The sequence below is a fragment of the Mustela lutreola genome, chromosome 3 (assembly GCF_030435805.1).
Source record: "Mustela lutreola isolate mMusLut2 chromosome 3, mMusLut2.pri, whole genome shotgun sequence".
In the NCBI taxonomy this organism is placed as follows: domain Eukaryota; kingdom Metazoa; phylum Chordata; class Mammalia; order Carnivora; family Mustelidae; genus Mustela; species Mustela lutreola.
The window spans coordinates 193,395,290-193,417,939 of NC_081292.1; the positions used below are offsets into that span (position 1 = coordinate 193,395,290).

At 39.1% G+C, this 22,650-nt stretch overlaps 1 protein-coding gene across 2 annotated transcripts in view; it reads right to left on the minus strand.

Moving 5' to 3' along the window:
• ADAM23 (ADAM metallopeptidase domain 23) overlaps positions 1–22,650 on the minus strand; it is a 177,002-nt gene that overhangs the window by 69,924 nt on the left and 84,428 nt on the right. For both annotated transcript variants that reach the window (XM_059168273.1, XM_059168274.1), the window contains exons 4-7: positions 18,206–18,269; positions 7,936–8,018; positions 6,835–6,898; positions 2,567–2,639 (exon numbers count right to left, since the gene is read on the minus strand). In XM_059168273.1, the coding sequence (XP_059024256.1) occupies positions 2,567–2,639; positions 6,835–6,898; positions 7,936–8,018; positions 18,206–18,269 (284 nt within the window). The remainder of the gene's footprint in view (positions 1–2,566; positions 2,640–6,834; positions 6,899–7,935; positions 8,019–18,205; positions 18,270–22,650) is intronic.

Consider the following 22,650-nt stretch of genomic DNA (forward strand, 5'->3'; position numbering starts at 1 on the left):
AAATATCAAAGCATTTTCCACAAAACTAGAAACAACCAATCCTAAAATTTGTGTGGAACCACAAAAGACCTCAAATAGCCAAAGAAATCCTGAAAAAGAAAAACAAAACTCGAGGTATCATAATTCCAGACTTCAAGTTATATTACAAAGTGGTAGTAATTAAAACAGTATGGTATTAGCATAAAAGCACACACACAGATCAACAGACCAGAATAGAAAACCCAGAAATAAACCCACAATTATACGATGAATTAATCTTCAACAAAGGAGGAATGAACATAAAATGGAAAAAAGAAAATCTCTTCAACAACCGCTCCATGTAAAAGAAGGAAACTGGACCACTTTCTTCTGCCACACACAAAAATAAACTCAAAATGGATTAAAGACCTAAATGTGAGGGCGCCTGGGTGGCTCAGTGGGTTTAGCCGCTGCCTTCGGCTCAGGTCATGATCTCAGGGTCCTGGGATGGAGCCCCGCATCGGGCTCTCTGCTCAGCAGGGAGCCTGCTTCCTCCTCTCCTCTCTCTGCCTGCCTCTCTGCCTACTTGTGATCTCTCTCTGTCAAATAAATAAATAAATAATCTTAAAAAAAAGAAAAAAAAAGACCTAAATGTGAGGCCTAAAAACCATAAAAATCCTTAAGAGAGCACAGGCAGTAATTTCTCTGACATCAGCTGTGATGTCTAGATCTGTCTCCTGAGACAAGGGAAACAAAAGCAAAAATAAACTATTAGGACTCTCTCAAAATAAAATGCTTTTGCCCAGGAAAGGAAAAAATCACCAAACTAAAAGGCAACCTACTGACTGGGGGAACATATTTGCAAATGACATATCCAATAAAGGGCTAGTATCCAAAATATATAAAGAACTGATACAACTCAATACCCCCAAACCAAATAATCCAATTAAAAAATGGACAGAAGAGGGACAGGTGCCTCTCCCCTGTTTGTACATGCATGCACTCACTCTCTCTTTCTCTCCCTAAAAAAATAAATTTTTTAAAAAGGATAAAAGATATGAACAGACAGTTCTCCAAAGAAAACATCCAGATGCCCAAGAGACACATGAAAAGATGATCAATATCACTCATCATCAGGGAAATGTAAATCAAAACTATCACCTCACACTTGTCAGAATGGATAAAATAAAAAACCCAAGAAACCACAAGTGTTGGCGAGGCTGTGGAGAAACAGGAACTCTCCTGCACTATTGACAGGAATGCAAACTGGTACGGCCACTGTGGGAAACAGTATGGAGATTCCTCAAAAAGTTAAAAACAGAACTACCCTAAAATCCAGCAATCAGACCACAGGTATTTACCAAAAAAGTACAAAAACACTAATTCAAAGGGATACATACACCGCTATGATTATTGCAGCATTACTGACAATGACCACACTATGGAAGGAGCCCAGATATCCATCAACAGATGAAAGGACAAAGAAGATGTGGTACACACACACACACACACACACACACACAGGAATATTACTCAGCCATAAAAAAGAATGAGTTCTTGTCATTTATAAGAACAGAGATTGGAGCTAGAAAGTATAATGCTAAGCAAAATAAGTCAGTTAGAGAAAAACAGATACCATAAGATCTGAGTCCTCTGTGGAATTTAAGAAACAAAGCAAATGAGCAAAGGAAAAAAAAAAGAGAGAAAAAGAGACAAACCAGGAAACTCTGAACTATGGTGAACAAACTGATGTCTACTATAAGGGAGGTAAAGGGTGGGGGAATGGGTAAAATAGGTGATGGGGATTAAAGAATATACTTATCATGATGCAAACAATAAAATAAAATAAAATAAAATAAAATAAAAATATTATGTGAAGAAACAGCAACATCGATAGCATATATTATCTCAAAATCAAAATAAACTAAGGTGAAAAAAGTATTCCGATCACTAAACATTTCACATTCTCATGGTCACAAATCTAATTCTATCTGTAATGTACAAATTCTAATCTATAATTCAAATAATATTTTCTTCCAAACATCATCAAAAATGTAACGAGCCATTCAAGAGTCATTAGAATATGCATATTTGACCTAATACCTCTTGACCCTCAATATCTAAAATTCACTATGCTTAATTCATTTTAGGGTTAAAAATAATGTATGGCATAAGACTTTGAATGAATTTTTAAGACTTCTGGCATTAACGTACAGAAGCAATATCACATACCCCAGTAATCCAAAAGAAGCTTTGTCAACATCAATATGCTTAAGATGCCTCAGAACCAGAGCATAAGAATGAGAAAATACAAATTGTCTGAAAAGCAGGAAACTGCCAGAGAAATCTAAGCATGAGCCTCATTGCAAAACACCATTAAATTTAGCCACACTGTCTGGTTCCTAACAGTTTACTCCTGGGTTTCATATTTCAGTATTTCCATCGGCAAGGACTCTCCAGGCCTCATTCTACACCAGCCACAGTTCACGCCACTGCCCACCCACGTGGCTCCCTGCAGAGAACTTTTACCTCCTGCATGTGCATAGAGTTCCACCAAGGCCCGGCTCCTACTACATAAAACAAAATGGCCGTCTTAATTCAAACTTACTGAGATTCTTCATTTGCTTAGAATATTGTCCTGCCAAGGTTTTCTGGATTATATGTGGTTGACCGGTGCTTTTCTGAAACAAAAGCAGTTGTGGGCCATTAAAAAGCAAGATGTGATCAAGCTTATATGGAAGAGTATTAGAACTTTCTCCAATATCCTTCTTAAAATGGGAACATTTATATGTTAATGTTTTAGCTATCAAAAATGATGAGTATGTCTTATCGGAACCTTAATTTTTTTTTTTTTTAAAAAGAGAGCACTATCCAATTGCTCCAGTGTAGATAAAAACGTAGTTTTATTAGCTACTCTGAAACCTTAGCTTTCTTCAAAGCCATGAATAGGAAATTCACAAGAAAGAAACACAAACGGTCAATGAACATATTAAAAAATGATGAATGCTTTAATACTCCTTCAAAAGGCAAATTAAAAAAAAAAAGATATACCAATTTTGCCATCCAGTTGGCAAAGGTTTTAAAATTATGATAACCATAGTTAATTATGGTTGCAAAGTAAAAAGCACTCTCATACTCTGCGATAAGAATAAATTGGGAGCATAGTTCAAAGAGAAATTTAGCAATGTCTATCAATGACCTTGAAAATATTCATATCCTTTGCCCTAGAAGCCACACTTCTAGAAACATCTTATTTCCATTATTATTATTATTTACTATTAGCTTCCATTACTGAGCGCATAGTATGAGACAGACACCATTAATGTACTACACATTACCTGATTTAATCCTCACAAGAACTCTATATAATGCATATTTTATCTTTATTTTACATATAAAAATACTGTGATTCAGAGAGATCCACCATTGAGCTAAAATTCTATTACAGAATAATGATTCAATTTATTTTAAAAATATAGAAGAACATATCATTGAAAAACTGGAAGAATGTATATTGAAAGGTGAAGAGAAGTTCTCTCTCCAGGATGGGATCATGAAAACTTAAAATGTGGTGAAGTATTTGCTTATTTTGCTTTTCCAAATTTCCTATGCTGTATTAGTTTCATAAGCAGAAAACTAGTTATCAAAAAAGTGTTCTTAATAGATTACATATGAAACTCAAAATAATTAAGAGTTCTGCTATTCACTACTTGAGAGATAACATGAATTTATTAGAAATATTCCATCCATATTACTTGACTGGCTGTAAAGCATAATAAAACCAGTAATAATAAACTAAAAATCAACAAATCTAAATTCAACTTCAGTAAATTCTTAATTCTGATAACAGGTAAAATGATACTCAGAGCAATGAAACTCACAACTGGATTAGAAATACAATTTTAAAAGCTACTAAAGTTTCAAGCCCTGTTCCTTCTCCTCTCCCCATGGTGAAGATGAAGACAGATTGTTACATGAACAAAAAGGTAGGGAGCGAGGAGGAAAGTAAGAAAAAAGGGAGTAGGCATGGAACAGTCAGCCCCTGAAGAACATGATTATGGGTATAACAATATAAAACTGATGCTTTAAATACTATGACAGTAACAGTTTGTACTTATAAATTTCTTTAACAGTTTATTAAACATAGTCACATACATTTCTTAATTCATCAAACCTGCAAAACTGCCCTATTGGGGATGCATTGAAAAAAATCTTATTTTACATAGTTACATATTTTGCATATTTAAAAACTCTGAGTCTTAGGGAGTCATTATTTGGGGGTTTTGTTTTGTTCTTTTTTTTTTCTTTTTTAGCATAATCAGCACAAGAAATCAAAGTCAATTGTTTGCTGACCGAGTCAAATAATCTTGCTGTATACAAGTTATTTATCTATCACTAAAGTAGAGGAAAAACATTTTACTGAATCAAAATATCTTTATCTAGGGGTGGTTGTCTTTGTCATCCAGTAATTTTCACATTTACTGGTTGAAAAATGATACAGGTTTAAGCAAACATTAAACATTAAAATTTAATCACACCTCTGTCTCAAATTTGAAACTTACACTGTGTGTGTGTGTGTGCATACACACACATTGCAACAGTAAAAAAAAAAAAAAAAAAAAAGTGTGTTCAACTGTGACGATCAATAGTCTAAATGGCTCATGCCCAGGTCAAAATTTATCTATAAGTGAAAAAAGATAAAAGATCCTTTAAAAGTTTTCTGCACCCCATCAAATGATTGCAATATTCTGACTCAATCACTGTCAAAATACTATTTTCCCATTAGCAGATCTTCTCACTGATATGACTTCCCTATTGCTACCTCTCAGAGCCTTCATCTCCTACAACTCTCCCCTTTAGCTACTACTGTCCAACCTAGCTGGACTCCTCAAAGTTCCTATAACACACACTCCTACCTCAGGGCCTTTGCATTTTCTCTTCTCCTAGAAGGCTCTTCCAGCTCCCTAATTTCTTGAAAGTCCTCCTTCAAAAGTACCACCTCATTTTGCCCTTCCTTGTAATTCTTCCTCCTTGGCTTCATTTTTTTTCTCCTTAGCATGCTAGCTAACAATCAGTATGCAATTATTTACTCATCCTGGTTTTTTTCCCATCTACCTTTGTAGACTATAAGCTCCATAAAGGTCAGGCTCTATGTCTTATTCACCACTTTATCCCTAGCACCTAAAATAGTGCCCAGCATGCAGTAAGCCTCATTACAATACCTAACGAATACAAATCAAATTTCAGATTTGTTTCGATTCTATTAGTGAGCAACAGTAGTAGAGTATACGATTCCTTTTTTGTGCAATTTTATTGGGATATAGTAACATGTAATATTGTATAAGTTTAAGGTGTGAAATATAATGATCTATGTATATATTGCAAAATATGTAAGTGTAGTTAACACCCATAACACCACAATTACTCTTTTTGTTTGTGATGAGGACTTATAAGATCTACTGTCTTGGGTGATGGACACTGGGAAGGGTATGTATTGGGGTGAGCACTGTGTATTGTGTAAGACTGATGAATCACAGACCTGTACCCCTGAAACAAATAATACGTTACATGTTAATTTTTTAAAAATCTACTTTCTAAGCAACTTTCAAATATACAAAGATACTATGGTCACAAAGTTGTACATTACATCCCAGAATTTATTTATGTTATACCTGAAAGTTTGTACCTTTTGACCACCTTCATGAATTGCCCCCACTGGCTTCTGGTAACCACTAATCTGTTCTCTGTCTCTGAGTTCAGTACTTTTAGATTCCACATATAGGCAAGATCATAGAGCATTTGTCTTCCATTGTCTGCCTTCCTTCATTTAGCATAATGCCCTTATGGTTTCTTATCTAGGTTGCTGGCCTTTGCACGATTCTAAACATTATTTTTTTTCTCTATCTCTAAAAAAACTAAATGCTGTCTGATGTAATCGCAGTTCAACTACAAATTTTCCCACTGAAGATTCCCATAAAAGTTAAGCATAAGTCACATAATTATCTAAAGAAGAAATGAGCATAAAAGCTAGTTTAAAGGGAAAGAAGTGGGTCGGTACAAAACACAATGTCCTCTTTGCTCTGTAGACTGGAGAGAACTGCCTTTACTACCCAAAACCTAGATTTCTTGCCTCTTATCATTCCTTACTGGTGCGTGGTCTGGTGTGATGAGAAAAACAACTTGTATTTTTTCTGAGCTGCTGCCCAGGTATTTTACAGCATGATAACCTTGCTCACATCCAGGGTCTGGACATTTCGATTAAGAACTTGAGTTTAGGATTCCTGCTCTAAGTTCCCTCTTTGCTTTTCCCAAGGTATCTTGTTTTAAAAACCACTTAGAATTAAGCCCACTATACGTTAGAGCCTTCCATTCTAACCCTCTTTCAAGTAATAGGTTCTTGCTACCTGCTCTCTATCTCCTGCTCCCTCATGACCTAGAATGGAGGACTGCCTTCCTCTGGCTTACGGATCCCCACCCTAGATTCTGGAATCTGTATGTAATAAATCCCGTGACTTCACTTTCCCTGTGTGAGTGTGCTGAAACTGCACATTCAGTCAAAAGAACCATGGGCTTCACTTCCCCAACGTGGGAGTTTGGATGCTGACAGAGCCAACTGCCGAGCCCATCCATGTAGGTGGCTGATGTTCCCCCATGCAGCAGTTCATAGCCTGCACATTTCTAAATTCAATACACAAGCACCAGCTTCTCAACACACCTGGGATGTGCCATTTAAACTTCAAAATTCACAGTGTCATTCTACACTTGAAATAAGGTACATCTAATGTACGCTGACATCTACATTATGTTCCTTATGGCTCAAAGGCAAAGATGCTAAAAGAATGAAACACCATAAGGAAATTGAGGTCACAGACTTACCTCATTGTGAATCAGCTCCAGCGGTTCTATCATATATACAAAGGTATCATCTTCAAACATACCACTACAAGACAAGAAACCGCACAAGGAGAAAATTAACAAAATAAGGCAAAGAGGAAGAACCAGCAAATGAGCTTCCCACTACATCCTTAAAAATGAACACTATACCTGAACAAATTATCTTTATACTGCCCAAAACCCAATTCATCTACCTATGTGGAATCCCATTGTGGTCTCAGCATTGTCCTAGACAACAGCTAAGCTATAAAAGGTGTTAAAGGGTATACCATGAGCATATAAATTATAAATGTTATCATTAATTTTTGAAACAAAATGGAAATGTTAGAAGATGAACTTGGAAAGGACTATTCATGCAGTTCCAATGTGTCCCGTTATAATTCCAAGACACTCCCCAACTAGTACGAATTTCTTGTTACACAAATCCAGTACCACCTATAAGAAAATGGTTTCTTTGCTCGTTACCATCATCTCAAACCATCTTATTCTGCAAAGGCAAACAAGCATATTTGTGGCTTCCACCTCTGAATTTCCATTAAGCGGTATGACTCTGTGTTGCAAATAATTTTGAGAGATATAGGAAGATAAGATTTTCAAGATCCTTTTGCATCACATGGCCACAACCAGGTCTTTACATTGAGGGTTACCATTTGGGTCTCAAAGGTGCTTAGAGAGGTTTTTCTAGAGCCTGCCTTGATGCCAATATATAAGCTCCTTTCTTTGGCCCTCCCAACCCCCCATGGCCCATACCACCTGTCTGCGAAATTCTCGGGTGTACATCTTTGGGAAATCTCCCTAGACGAGATTTGGTCACCCCCATAAGTCCCTGACACTCCCCTTCACAGTTCCTACCAAAAGGGTAATTCAATATTAATCTCTGCAATCATGTGTTTAATCCCTGAGTCTCTTGCAGACTGTAAATGTTAAGACAGCAGAGACTATGCCCTCCTTGTTCATGACTCCATAGTCCCTAAGGTGCGACTGGCACAGCAGAGTCCCCACAACAAACGTCTGGGGAAGAAAAGATGGGAACAGCGCATGGCCGAAAGCAAGTCCGCGCTCCCACGGGAGACTCGCACGTACTGAAGTCCATTGCAGGTCGACAGAGCAGCCCTCGAGTCCTTGACTCCTCTGATGCTGCCGTGGTAGTAACAGTGCTCTCCGCCCTACAACACAGAAGAAGGTTTTGCTGATGAACAATGCTCTCTGTGTCCTCATTCACTATATTACCGACGCTCCTAGAAGCCAAAAAGAATTGCAAAGATGGTCCTACAAACTCCTCCTGGTTGGCAGGACGTCTCAAAGGGCACGAGGCCATTTTTCAACTTTTCAACAATGACACTGTGTTATTAAATTTAATGAAGGAGAAAAGGCTATTAACAAGAGTAAGCCACCAATGTAACTGGTACCACCTACATACCTTTCTTAAACATGTAAGGGAGTAGACACTTACCAGATATTGCTATGGAATAAGGTCTTCTATCAAACTGAGGAGAAACCCCAGAAGCATTGTTAATAACTGTGTTTGATGGGGGTCCCTGGGTGGCTCAGGCGGCTAAACATCTGCTTTTGGCTCAGGTCATGATCCTGGGGTCCTGGGATCGAGTCCTGGTTTGGGCTCCCTGCTCAGTTGGGGAGCCTGCTTCTCCCTCTCTCCCCACCAGCTCAAGCTCTGTCTCATTATGGCTCTCTTTCACACACACACACACACACACACACACACACACACACTAATAAAATGTTAAAATTTTTTAAAATGTTAAAAAATTTTAAAATTTTTAAAAAAATAATTGTTTAATAGAAAACTACCTAAAATCTTATGGTTTGCTTCCCTACCTTTTAAAATTCCTTTTAAAAATTTCTTAGAAGTATTACATGAACTTAATTTTCAAAGTCAAGTAGTAACTCTAAGTCCTATTTTAAAAACACAAGGGTGCCTGTGTGGCTCAGTCCGCTAAGTGTCCTACTTTTATTTTCTACTCAGGTCATGATCTCAGGGTCGTGAGATCCCCGCAATGGGCTCCCAAACACCTGGGATTCTGTTTGAGGACTGTCTCCCTCTTCCTCTGGCCCTCCCCTTGCTCACGCACCCGTGAACACCCTTGCTCGCTCTCTCCCTCCCTGCCTCTCTCAAATAAATGAATCTTTTTTTTTTTAAAGATTTTATTTATTTATTTGACAGAGGGAAATCACAAGTAGGCAGAGAGGCAGGCAGAGAGAGAGGAAGGGAAGCAGGCCCCCTGCTGAGCAGAGAGCCCGATGTGGGACTCGATCCCAGGACCCTGGAATCATGACCTGAGCCGAAGGCAGCGGCTTAACCCACTGAGCCACCCAGGCGTCTCTAAATGAATCTTTAAACACATGCACACAGCACTTACTTTCTCCCTTTCTCCTCACATCCATGACAATCATTTTTAACTCTTTTAACTGTTTCTTTCGCTGTTCACCTATGTATTTCTGAATGGAATATCGATACTGCTACATCCTGGTTAAACATATCAGGTAATTTATCACATCTATTTTATTCCAGGAGACAGTCCTCTTGTCCCCCTTCAGCCTCCCACGGGGCCTGACACAGAGCCACCAGCCAGGAGTTCTGTTTAGGGCCATCCTGGGAACTCTTCTGCTCCCTTCCATACATAATCCTACACCCCACATCTTTTCCCTTCATGATCTCATGATCTCTCCCCTGTTTTGAAGGTACACATCTTGCAGTACTTTCTTGGAAGAGTCACCATGGAATATAATTTGGTGAACACTTGTATATATAAAAATTTCTTTTTCTATCGTCACACTAGATCAACCATTTGGTGGATCGAAAATTCTAGATTAGAAATTATTTTCTCTCAGCATTTCAACACCATTGTGCACAGCTTCTAATGTTACTGCTGAGAAATGGCAGCTATTCTGATGCTAGTTATTGCCTATAAAATATAATTTTTCTCTTTTAGGAAAACTTTTTATTCATCTCCATTTTCATGAAATTTCAAGACATGCGTTAATGTGCGTCTTGGCTTATTCACTGGGCTGGCCACCCAGACAAAGCTTTTGATTAAGAAAATGTACACAGTTCATTGCTAGGAAACTTATTTCTCTGAAAATCCCCTCCTTTCCATTTTTGTCTATAAACAGAGCTCTTCTACTACAAAAGGGACGGCTGCCGGGCTATATGGGGTATGAAATGCATCAGGGATGTAAAAGCCCTCCATGTAGACTTTCAACCAACCTCTCTGTTTTCATGTGCCTTCAATTCCTGAATCTTCAATTGGCTTGCTTCTTGGGTTTCCCCTAACGGCACTTAGCAGAACAGGAAAAGCTCAAACTTGACAGTGACTCCTCATCCCTTTTCTTTCTCTCTCCTAAAATTGTATGAATACCTCTCCTCTGTAGTCTTTTCTTCTGTCTTTGTCCCTTGTGGGTTTATATCCTTTTTCTATTCTTTGGTATTTGACTAGGTTATTGGGAAGGAATAGAGATAAATATAATCATTGAATCTACACTATTTAACCAGAAGCTTCTTATTTGTTTTTTGAAATAGAATATACTGATCACTTTTCATTGATGGTTTACAGTCATTTTGATTGCTGTTCATTATAGTGTATTAAAATAGCCTCAGAGGTTATTTACAGTGCTAAGGACATCTACCCATATATCAAAGAACACTCCCCAACCAATTCAGTTTTTTCCCTCTTAGAAAGTATAATAGTACACATTTTCAGTGGTGGCAGTCTAAATTTGGTATTATAACTTTGTTAGTATTTTGTGAAAGTTTGCTTTTGTATGGGGCTTGATTCTCAAAAGGCAATCCTTTACAAAAATATTGACTTGTATGCAACATGAGAAGTTTTATTTGCATATTAACTCTGGAACTTATAAGGACAAATGGTATCACACGTCTCAGCGATTTGCAAATCCAGGTCAATACTCCGCAATTAAATTCGAGACTCTTCACGTGATTCTAAAAACAGCCATAGGTAACTGTAAATTCCATCAAACTGGTTATTTAGCACTTTGTATCACACCAAGAAGTTCTTTTAAGTCAGGTGATTATTATTAGTGCATAGCAAACAAGGTCATATTTACTTTACCTTTCTAAAAAAAAAAAAAAAAAAAAAGTTATATTTTCCTAAAAATATTTTTTCCCAGAAAATACTTCCAAGTCGTTTCTTAGATTTTATTTTAATTCACATTAGAAATTGAAGATTGATGGCCTCTCAGTATAAATGTCATCATTAGTTGTTTTAATTAAGGTAGGATATTATCTAAAGAAACCATTTCAATTTTCTGCATATTTGAAGGTAAACCACTGTATTTTCTGAACCTTAAGTAAGACTTGAGGTAACATGCAATCCCTAATCTATTATCATAACAAAGCTTGACTATCTGGATTATGTGGTTATAATTAAGCACTCTGAGAAATTCAGCAGGCTCTAATTTAGTTTTAGTATCTTGTAGTATTAGAGGATTTTCTGAGTTTCTTATTACTAAATTTATAACAAGTTTTTAAGAAAGCATGACCAGAAAAATACTATTTGGAATTCTCCAGATGTATGCTGCATTTTATAAATATTACTTGCAAAATAAACTCTCAAAGTATTTCGTATTCAAAAAATCCTAGTCGAAAAGGGTTATGGAGGGGAGGGGGGTGGGGGGCTGGGGGAGCCTGGTGCTGGGTATCAAGGAGGGCACGGATTGCATGGAGCACTGGGTATGGTGCATAAACAATGAATCTTGGGACATGAAAAAAAAAATTAAGATGTTAAAAAAAAAGGAATGGGAAAAAAAACAACCTAAGCTATGGATATGCTAAATAAAAGTCCAGCAAGTAATACATTTAAAAAAAAAAAAAAAAAAAAAAAAAGGAGGAGAAAGAAAGAAAAGAGGCATTCGCCCTTGGGTAACAGGGATAATGCGAGAGGACCAGTGCAGAACGGCCACTCCTAGACGGCGCTGTGAGCACTGACGGTGGAGAGTCCGCTCTGGGGGTGCCTTCCACCTAAGGATCTAACCATCTGCAACACTCAGTCACTGTCTCATAGTAACTACTACCTCCATGTACAGAGAAGGAAACAGTGACAAAGTGCGAAAAGGCTCTGATAAGGACAGCAAAAAGCCAAACTGAATGACACATTTTCAGTCTCCCCAGTTAGAGTTTCTTTCCCCAACAGGGAAGGCCACAGACAGTTCAGGAGCCCTGGCCAGCCACTTCGCAATCAAGGAGTGCATCACAGATCTGTGACCAGGCAAGTGGCAGGCAGAAGAACAAAAGGGGCTCATTCAGCACATGACACGCGTCGATGCGTGTCCACACAGGCATCAGTGTTTTGGGATTCATTACTGTCAGTGAGTTACTTAAAATGCAACAGAATGGAGCATCCAATAAGCAGAAGTTTTTGGTTAGTTATAGGAACTTAAAAATCCTGGTAATCTACCTCGTAATCCTACCACTTCCCCATATCCGAACTCTCCACAAGCCAGATGATGTTCAAATAATGGTAACCCTGTTCCATGAGGTTGCGGAGCTCAGAATCCTACTGAAAACCACTAGGCCACCCCTGCAAATGACGGAACCCTGACTGAATGTGCATCTTTGCAAACACTTCCTGATCAGAAGCGGCTTGGGAATACCCCTGTCTGCGTCCAGTGCCAATGACCTAAAGAGGAAAACAGATTTGGTTCCCTGGTATCATTGATCGATTGACAGAATCAGTTTGATTCTTTCTACTCAATTTCAATACAACCTGTTGGAAAACAGAAACTACTGTTTCAATTTGATTTATTTTAAAACTGCCCCACCTTTGTGTCTGTTTAATTATCTCATCTGCTCTTCAGTGAAGTTCAACCAGCCAGTCCTTATTGTATTCATCATTTAAGAACCCCCATAAACTCCTGGGGCACTGAGTAGCACAGATGGTTAAGCATCCAACTCTTGGTTTCCGCTCAGGTCACGATCTCAGAGTCATGATCTCAGAGTTGTGAGATCGAGCTCTGCAGTGGGCTCCATGTTCAGCATGGCATCTTCTTAAGACTCTCTCTCCCTCTACCCCTTCCCCACTCTAGCTCTCTCTCTCTCTCAAATACATAGATAAATCATTAAAAAAATAAAAAAGTCTCATAAACTCCTGAACATCTGGATAAACATTTGAAAAGAAAATACACAGGCCTTAGCTCATAAATGTGTACATATATTTTGATATTACAGCTTCTGAATGTAATAATAAAATAGAACACTATATTCAAATGATTATTCTACATGCATATCTTTAAATTCAAACTTTTCAATCATCTGGTTCTATTAACCTATTTACTACATCAGTAGGCTGATAGCAAAAGAGAAAAAGATCTCTTTAACCAGACACATATACCTGAATTTGAATACGGCAGCATAAGGAAATGAAAAAAATATATCAGACAATCAGGGAATTTGAGACCCCCAATACCAGTTTAATTATTTACCTTCATTAGACTTAATAGGAAAAAAATGTTCAAGTGTTAGAACAGTTTAGCTGTACCAATACTATATAAATTTTTAATAGTTCATACAAAATTATCCTATTCAAAATTAAAATAGCTTTGTGAGGAACCAGTGTTGTCTGCTCTCTTGATTTTTTTTTTTTTTAATTTCCCAGCCAGGAGTCATACCCACAGAGGCCCATTTCCTCCAATAGCAACCCTGCCAAGAACACTTCATGGAAGGAATGAGCTTCAACTGAGCCATGGTGATGATTCGATTTAAAAAAAAAAAAAAAAAAGTACAGAAACTTCTAGGAGAGTGATGTGATTACAGTGATAAAGCAAAGAATAAAGGTAGGTTATTTTTTTCTGCTTGGTTCACTGATGTACACCCAGTACCTCGAACAGGGACTAGATCACAGTAAGCTCAATCAGTTATCTGTTTAATGAATACGAATGACTTATTCATGAGCCTGAGTAACAAAACCAATCTGAAAGGAGCAAAGGATTCATGTTTGTTGAGAAGATGGGTAAATAAACCCACCTGTGGGTTTATTTTTCCTTTAGGATATAAGTGACAAGCCATAAAATTCACCCTTGTCAAAAGTGCAATGCAGTGGTTTTTAGTCCACTCACAGAGGTGTGCTACCATCACCACTAATTCCGGAATACTTTCATCACCTCAAAAGGAAATTCTGAACCCATGAGCAGTCATTTCCCACTCCTCCTCACCTCCAGCCCTGGAAACCATACCCTGCTTTTGGTCTTCATGGATTTGTCTATTCTGGACATTTTCAACAAATGGAATCATACAATATATGGTTCTTTGTGACTGGCTTCTCTGACTTAGCATAATGTTTACAAGGTTTATCCATGTTGTATCATGTACTTCCTTACTTGTTATGACTGAATAATATTCCCTTGTGTGGATATATCACATCTTATTTATACATCAATTGATGGCCATTTGGATTGTTTCCACTTTTTTGAATAATTACGAATAATGCCGCTATGAACATCTATGTACAAGTTTTTGCTTAAACATATGTTGGATACCTGCCCAGGAGTAGAACACCTGGGTCATAAGGTAACTGTGTGCTTAACTTTTTGAGGAACTGCCAAAGCGTTTTCGAAGCAGTTCCGCCATTTTACATTTCCTACCAGAAGTCTGTGAGGGTTCTAGTTCTCCACATCCTCACTAGCACTTACTGTTGTCCGTTGTTCAGATTAACAGGCATCCTGGAGCATGTGAGGCGGTGGCCACACAAGTTTAAAACCAAATGAGAGAGTGACCCAGGACTGAAACAGATTAAAGCTTCACCTTCATTTCTGCTAGTACTATACCAAAGGAGACGATCCACTGAGAATCCTGCAGGCCCGCTAATGCCGCACCCTGCGTTGGCTACATTGACCCACCCGAGGACAGACAACATGGAACGAGAACCACCCCCAACAACACACACACACCAGGCTGCCCCCGTGCAACTTAGATTACAGAAGAGTACAGAGAACGAGCTCTTCCTGTAGGAGGTGGATCTCATAAGAGAAGAGTATAATAACAACAACACAAACATACCCAACTCCTTCCCATCAGGTAAGTGGCTCTTCCTTCCCGAGAGAAAGTGAGCAAGGGGACAGGAAGAAGCCAAAGTGAGAAAACAGAGCTGAGAACGGGCATGTTCCCTGCCCAATAATGATAAAGAGGAATAAAGTAGAGGGAAGTAGGGATGGGAGCATAGCATCTATCCGTTCAGTTTCCCCCGATGGCCAGCTGAGACTTCTTTTCATAAGCAGAACTGAAACCAAAGTACTAGGAAGCAGTCCAAGTTATTGGTTCATCTCAAAGGAACTTAATAGAAATGATTTAAGTTGAAAAGGATTTTTACACTGTCCTATTGATACCTAGGTCATTTATACAAGAACTAAAATACCAAAAATTAACTCATTTTTAATAGGTTCATCAACAAAGTCAATCAACAAGTCACCAAAGTTGTTTCATTGCATGTTGTGTGCAGAGCACCATGTTGGAACGCTAACAAAAGCAACTGCTCTGCAGAATGCAGAACAAAAGTCCTTCCACACTCATTCACTGATACCTGGCCCCTGTCCTATATTGATTACTTAATTCATTGACCTCTCCAGTTCCTATCTTTGCTTCACAAGGAAAGAAGTCCTTCTAACCCACTTTCAGCCAATAAAAATAAAAGCCTAAGACACTGGCCTCTCTTGGGAAGACGTGGGAACCAGATAGGGGCTTGGTGGTGGGAAAGAGGGAAAACTCTGACAAGCTTCTTCAAAGTGTGGACTCATCATTCTGTTTGAAACTAACTCTCGGGATACTTTAAATATCTGCACTTAACGTTAAAGCCAAATAGGCCCGGAATAATTCTTTTCCTCTCTAATGAATAACACAGCGTGTGTGCACGTACTTTTGTCTAAGCAGTGTGAAATCTCTGGAGGATAGTCTGCACACTGGGTTGAACAGGTTTAATTAGCCTAAGCATCCTTACACGTTAATTTCCTTCACTGGTACTCTGTACAAAGATTTTGCTAACGTGGAAGGCAATCTGAAGTTCAAAAAAAAGGTTTTACAAAATATGTGTGTAATGGTAGGAAGAGTGTGGATCTAAACAAACCTTCAGAAAGAAAAACTACCAATATGTCCCAAACCCTTTAAAGTACCAATTCTTTGACTCAGAAAAATCCCATTCTCAGAATTAATCCTTAAGCAATTATTAAAGATGTGTTCAAAATGCATCAGGAGGGGCACCCAGGCGGCTCAGGCGGTTGGGTGTCCCACTTTTGGTTTCGGCTCAGGCCACGATCTCGGGGTCATGAAATCAAATCCCACATCAACTCTGTGAAGTCTGCTTCGGATTCTCTCTCCTTCTCCTTCTGCCCCTCCCCAACCTCCCCCGCCCCCTTGCTCTCAAATTAATTAATTGATTAATTAATTAAATCTTTTTAAAAAAATGTATTAGGAAGGCCTTTCCTTACAAATTATTTGTATAGTAATAGACTGGAAGCAATCTAATGTCTATTACTATGGGATTTTAAAATAAATTATAGCAAATGAATAGGAAAGGCTATTATGCATTTTTAGAAATAAAAGCTTAGCAGATTATTTAAGACATTTTAAAATGCTCATAATGTTACTAGGTTAAAAAATTTCTGCTTCAACATAATGTGCACCATGTCATCTTGGTTTTGAGGGGCGTATATACAAATACAGACGCATATAAAACAGACTGCTACCATGAATTCATTATATATGAAGTAGTAAGTTTGGGTCTATGACCTATTTGGAGAAAATGAGGAATAAATAAGGGAAAAACAATGAACACAAGAACAAACTACAATAAACACTTCCTTTGCCACAGCTGAAATACCTTTTGTTTTAAATTCTAGTTGTAACTGATAGGAGTTTTGATGGGCCTTATTTATAAGGCTTCCTTCTGGGACCTCAAATGACCTCTGGAGGCCAATTAGCTATTCTGCTTCTAAAAAAAAAAAAAAAAACCTGACTGAATTTGTTAGTGAGAAGTTTGACTCAGGTTACTGAGGCCCGCAAAGGTGACTCCTTTGCTGAGTCTGTCAAATTCTCATGGCATCGTCTCTCCTTGAGACTCATGATTCAGCCTCTGCAGTGCTCAGGGCACTGGCGCGGCGAACTGAAGCTTTGGTTTGTGCAAATGCCAGAAAGCACCGTTCCCAGGCCTGATTTTGCATTTCTGCTCATTTTCCACAGCATTCACTGTTAGGCAGCTTCAACAACCCCCAAGACCTAGCCTGAGGCAAGAACCGATAGAAGAGTAAGGACAATATCTGAAGTTCTTAACCTGTGGCATACAGTTCCAAGGTTTAAAACACGCACCGAATTACAAATGTGCCCACTGTTAACTGGACAGTTATAAATCCTGAGAAATCCCATAACCCCCTGGGCAGTATTTACCATGAAGGCCACCCATAAATATTTGGCAAGAAGCTATCCCCCTGAAAAATCCTAGTTCTCTGTGCCACACAGCCCAGCAAACCCACACACGAAAGGCCCACTTCTGTGCCCATACTCATTAGCAACATAGGAAAAACAACGTTTCCCATTATATTGTGTGTTCCTGTTTGCTCTCCTGTGCCCGTGGACCCTGCTTAGGTTCAGTGGCACTCTGTGGACGTCCTACAAATCAGACTCTCTGAATGTAGCCATCCTAAGGATTTTCATTCTGACAGGCAGAGTTCACTGTCTTCCTTACATGCAAATAATCTTATTTGCATCTAAACCCACTGGTTCCTAACTGACACTCAGTTAAGAGGATAGTTAATCTCCATGGAAGGAAATCAAGTACCCAATTAGCTTTCTATGACAATGCATGGTGGGCTTAAGCAAGTTTATTGGCCCTCTCTCTCTGCCTCAATGTCTTCCTTCCTTTGCATAACACAAATCATAATATCCATCTCCCAGAACTCTGGTGAAGATTAAGAACAATGTTCCTGAATCTCCCTTCCCTCACCTGTCCCCTGTCCTTCTTGGACACCAAAGTCTCTCAGACTAAATAGCCATTCTAGTCTCATCATTCAGACTCTATGACCATGAGCTGGTGATCTCCTACTTGAAGGTATTGCTATGGAGTTATAAAGCTCTTTATACCTTTCATTTACAGAAGATACTGTATGTATAACCAAAACAATAAACATTTCTTCATTGACCTGAATATCAGACTCTCTAACGTGATCCTGAACATTTATAAGTTTTAATAAGTTTCTCTAAATTTAAAATAGGACCATAGTACAAGAGAACAGTTAATTTTATTGAGAGAGACATCAAAACAAAGCAGTGTGCAATGAAGAATTCTACGAGCAAGTATGTTTATGCTACAGGATTTCCAGATGTTCTTAACTGTACCTTGGAGTGCTGTGGCTTCCCATTTTCGTAGTGGATCTCCACATAATCAGAAGACAGCAAACCACTACAGGGGAAAGAAAATAGAGTGATTTTAGCATCCGAGACACTTAGAGGTTTTAAAAATAATCAGCTCAGTAGATGTTGCCCGGGGCGTGTAGACCACAGAGCAACCTTCCACGGCAAGCACAAATGGGTTCTCATCAAGAGGCCTACACGTTCTCCAATAACAAATCATGCCTGTTAAACAAATTATGACTCTGAGAAAAAGACAAAAATATAGATACTATAAGGGTGAACTCTGTTTATACACATTATGTATCATTTGACTGATAGGTTAATTAATATGGAACCAACGGAAAAGGCAGGCAGGGAAAGGAGGAGACAGACCCTACAAAAATCCCACAATTATGCTCTAAGTAACTGGAATCTCAAAAACATTATCACTGAGGAAAAAAACAGCATAAAAGCCAGACAGTAAATATTTTAGGCTTTTTGGGCTACATGGACCCTGCCACGACTTCTCAACTCTAGACACAGACACAGGTGATACAAGCAAACGAGTGAAACTGTGTTCCTGTTCCAGTTAAGACTTCATTTATGGACACTGAAATTTGAATTTCACCTAATCTTCATGTGTCATGACATTTTTTCTTCTTCGATTTTTTCAACGATTTAAAAATGTAAAACACACTCTTAGCTTGAGGACTATGCAAAACCAGGTATGCTCGGTTTGGCCTGGGGGCCACAGTTTGCCAACCCCTGGAATAAAATAATAGTCAACAATAAAGACTTTGAAATCAGACAAAGTCGGAATGAAAGCCTAGCCCAGCCCCTCCTTAGTGCTGTGATCATAGGCCAGTTACCAAACTCGGATTTTACTTGAGTCAAACAAAGGCGACAGAGAGCATGAATCTCATGGGACATTGGAGGCGACATGAAAGCACAGGCCAGGCATAGCCCAGAACTTGGCACTAAGTCCGTCCTCAGCAATGAGAATGAGGCGCCACTGCTTTTATTTTAATTCAGTTTCTCCAAACACATTTCTCCCTATACAATGTGGAGAATGCAAACTATGAGCCTTGGAAAGAGCAGGCAACTACTGGGGCATCTGAGTTGCTGTTGGGCTCTGCCACTAGAAATAGTGATGACAAACGGTAAGCTTCATGTGTTGAACATTTACTAGGTCGCAGGCACTGTGCAGGGATTAGAATGAGGTTAACTCATTTCATCCTAATGGTAAGAGGAGGACAAAAGTAGGTTCTACTATGTATAAGCCAGATGTGTGCCCTAAATTTAGGCCTCCACGTCCTCTTCTGCAAAAGGAAGGGCTGGAGAAGATGACTCCTTGGGTCCCTTCCTGCTCTGACATTCTAGTTTCTCCACGTCTGCCTAAGTGTAGGTTTTCTTGTTAGGAAATCTTGACACTACTGCTTTAACAGAAGTATGGAAGAACTCATCATTTTGAGAGCTGCATCTGATGCAGGTCTAACATGCTCCAGTGAGGAAGGCTGGAGGTGGCTTGGGGCCAGTCAGCAGAGGCAGAGACACATGCGCACCTCCGGCCTGGTCTCCTGCACCAGCTGAAGGTCAAGCTTTACAACACACAAGTAAGGCAGATGCTGGTACCTTGGACAACTTATTCTATGGAAATTACTCATCAAATATATGTCTACTGATGTTTCTACATCTGAAACTAAATTGAGGTGCATCTACTCATTTTAAAAATCTAAGTAATACTCCAAGTAACGACAATTCTTAACTCTATATACTTGAAAATACCTGACAGGGTACAGAAACGTCTCTTTTCTCCTAGTTAATTAAGGCAGCAACTAGCACTGTGAATAGACATAAACAGGGCTGTTGATGGTAATATTTCTCTGAGGAACACTTCCACAACACCAAGGCAGAGAGAGGTTTCACTAACTACCTTCTAATTACCTCTCTCTACAGGTAATTCATTATTTTCAAAATTCTCAACCACACAATCACTGGAGTACGTCTAAGAATTGAAAACAAATTTATTTGCTTGTGATGACAAGGGCATATAATAGCTTTCTAATCATTAATTGCCAAATCTGATAAAGGTCACTTTAATTATCCTACTTACGCCTTTTAAAGGGCTTCCCTTCACCAACCGCCAACCATGGACATGACTGTTTCTAACATATGCTGCATTTGAAGATGTCTTAAAGAAGAAAAACAGCGACTTTTCCAGTCATGTGTGACAGACACTGAGCTGGACATAACACTGCATGCTCCTTTATCTGACCATTCCACCCTCCACCTCCGATAAAAAACCACCACCTCGGGCGCCTGGGTGGCTCAGTGGGTTGGAGCCTCTGCCTTCAGCTCAGGTAGTGATCCCAGGGTCCTGGGATCAAGCCCCGCATTGGGCTCTCTGCTTGGCAGGGAGCCTGCTCCCCGCGTCGCCCCCCGCCCCCCACCCCCCGCCTGCCTGTCTGCTTACTTGTGATCTCTGTCTGTCAAATAAATAAAATCTTAAAAAAAAAAAAACAAAATACCACCTTCCCCATTTGCTCCAGCCTTTCCTCCAGTCTGACCATGGCACACCCTCCCTTAACACTGTTGCTGTCACTCACCACAACATCCCAAAACCTGGCATAATCCCTAGTGCAAAGCAAGCACTTAATAAACACCCACCAAGTGTGCAAACATCTACTAACATCTACTGTGTGCTGGGATGAAGGACACAACTTTCTGAAACTGAAACTAAGCCAAATCAGCACACATGTATGAGATTGTTCATCTCACTCTAAAGCACCCTAAAGTATTATTTGTAATCTCCCTGAAAGTGAATTAATAACAAAATGTAACCTAATTAACTATAGTAGTCTTAAAGAATTATGAAATGAGATCTTTCAGTGACAGACAAGTAACAGTGGAAAGAAGAGTTATGCAAGTAGTGTGTCTCTGGCCCCACCCAGAGGGGAAGGAGTCAGTAATCTCCATCTCTGGATGCCTAAGGATGGGTTGTCCGGCAGTCTCTGCTTGCAGATGCTCTTCAAGGCCTTCCCCCACCTCTGTTTCTACTGGTTGCCCCAGAAGAACTTCTTGTTGCAAATGCTGATCTATCTGGCAATTGTGGTCCCAAGCATAAATGATCAAGTTGCTTTTTTGATCAGCCAACCGGGTGCCTGACCACCTCTAGAAACTGATAAAAAGTTTTGGAACACCCTAAATTCTGAAATAAACATCCTTTTTCCAATCATTTAAGTACCAAAAAGCTATTATAGGGCTACTACAATGCTTCTCGTCCTAGTTATCTGGTGAAAGGGGTGATTCTTGGAAGTAAAGGAATAACTGTAGGATGGAAATTCAAAGCAAGGTGGAAGAGAGAGGAAGACTTGGAGTCAGGAAATTCTCTTGAACCCCCCTACCCGCTGCTGCACTTGATGGTGAATCCATACCTCTGAGGTACAGTAAAAAGAACATGAATTCTAGAGTCAGACTAAATGTGATTTTACTCAAATATGAAGAACAACGGTAAACACCTTGAAGATCCTGAACTCTAAGAGCAAGAGAATGTAAGACTATTAAAACATGGCAAGGACGCCGAGAATCAAACCAAGGAAGGGAGCTGTGCTAAAAACGATGCTATGCAGCTACCATATCCTACTTCACTTTCCCCTTCTTAGCACGGTAAGACTACATTTCAAAGCTTCAAAGCTTCTCCAGCAGTGAGGTTAAGGCCAAGAGATTGAATTATGGCTCATAAGATATGGTGGGAAGTGATGTCTACCCTTCTAGTGTGGACATTATACTCCATGCATGATTATCCAAGCTCTCTCTTCCATGGCAACTCTGGAAGCCCCGTGCCCCAGATGGCATGGCTACAAGATGGGTGCAGCCTAGGTTCCTACATCATGATCTGGAGAAGAGCTTCTCAGGAAAACCACTCAACTTGTATTGGACCATAAGGTGGGTAAGAGATAAAATTCTATAGTGTTAAATCTCAAATTTCATCTTCATTACAGAGACATGGTTTCAACTACCCTAACTCCAAGCTTTATCACAGAGAAGAATTTAGAAATTTAATATTCAAAGAATTCCAGAATCATCAGCAGATATACAAAAAAAGCCACCACAAGATCTAAGCATTGGAAATTCAAACAAAGAGAGAAATATGCTTTGGGGAGATTTTTTCCTATATAAATAAATATATGTATATTTATATATATGTATATACATAAATAATTTGTTGGAGTCCTCAAGTTTGAAATTTATGTGTCTCACGAAAATAAGCCCACAAATAGCCAAGTGGTCAAAACTCCCAAAGGTTTGTATCTTCCACTTAGACTCATTATGGAGAAGCCAAGCATCCTAGTAACTAGGAAAAGTTACTTAATAGGAATCCCTTATGACTAAAAATCTTATTAACCAAAAAGGGTGGATGACTCCTAAGTTGTTTTTTTGGGGGGGGGAGG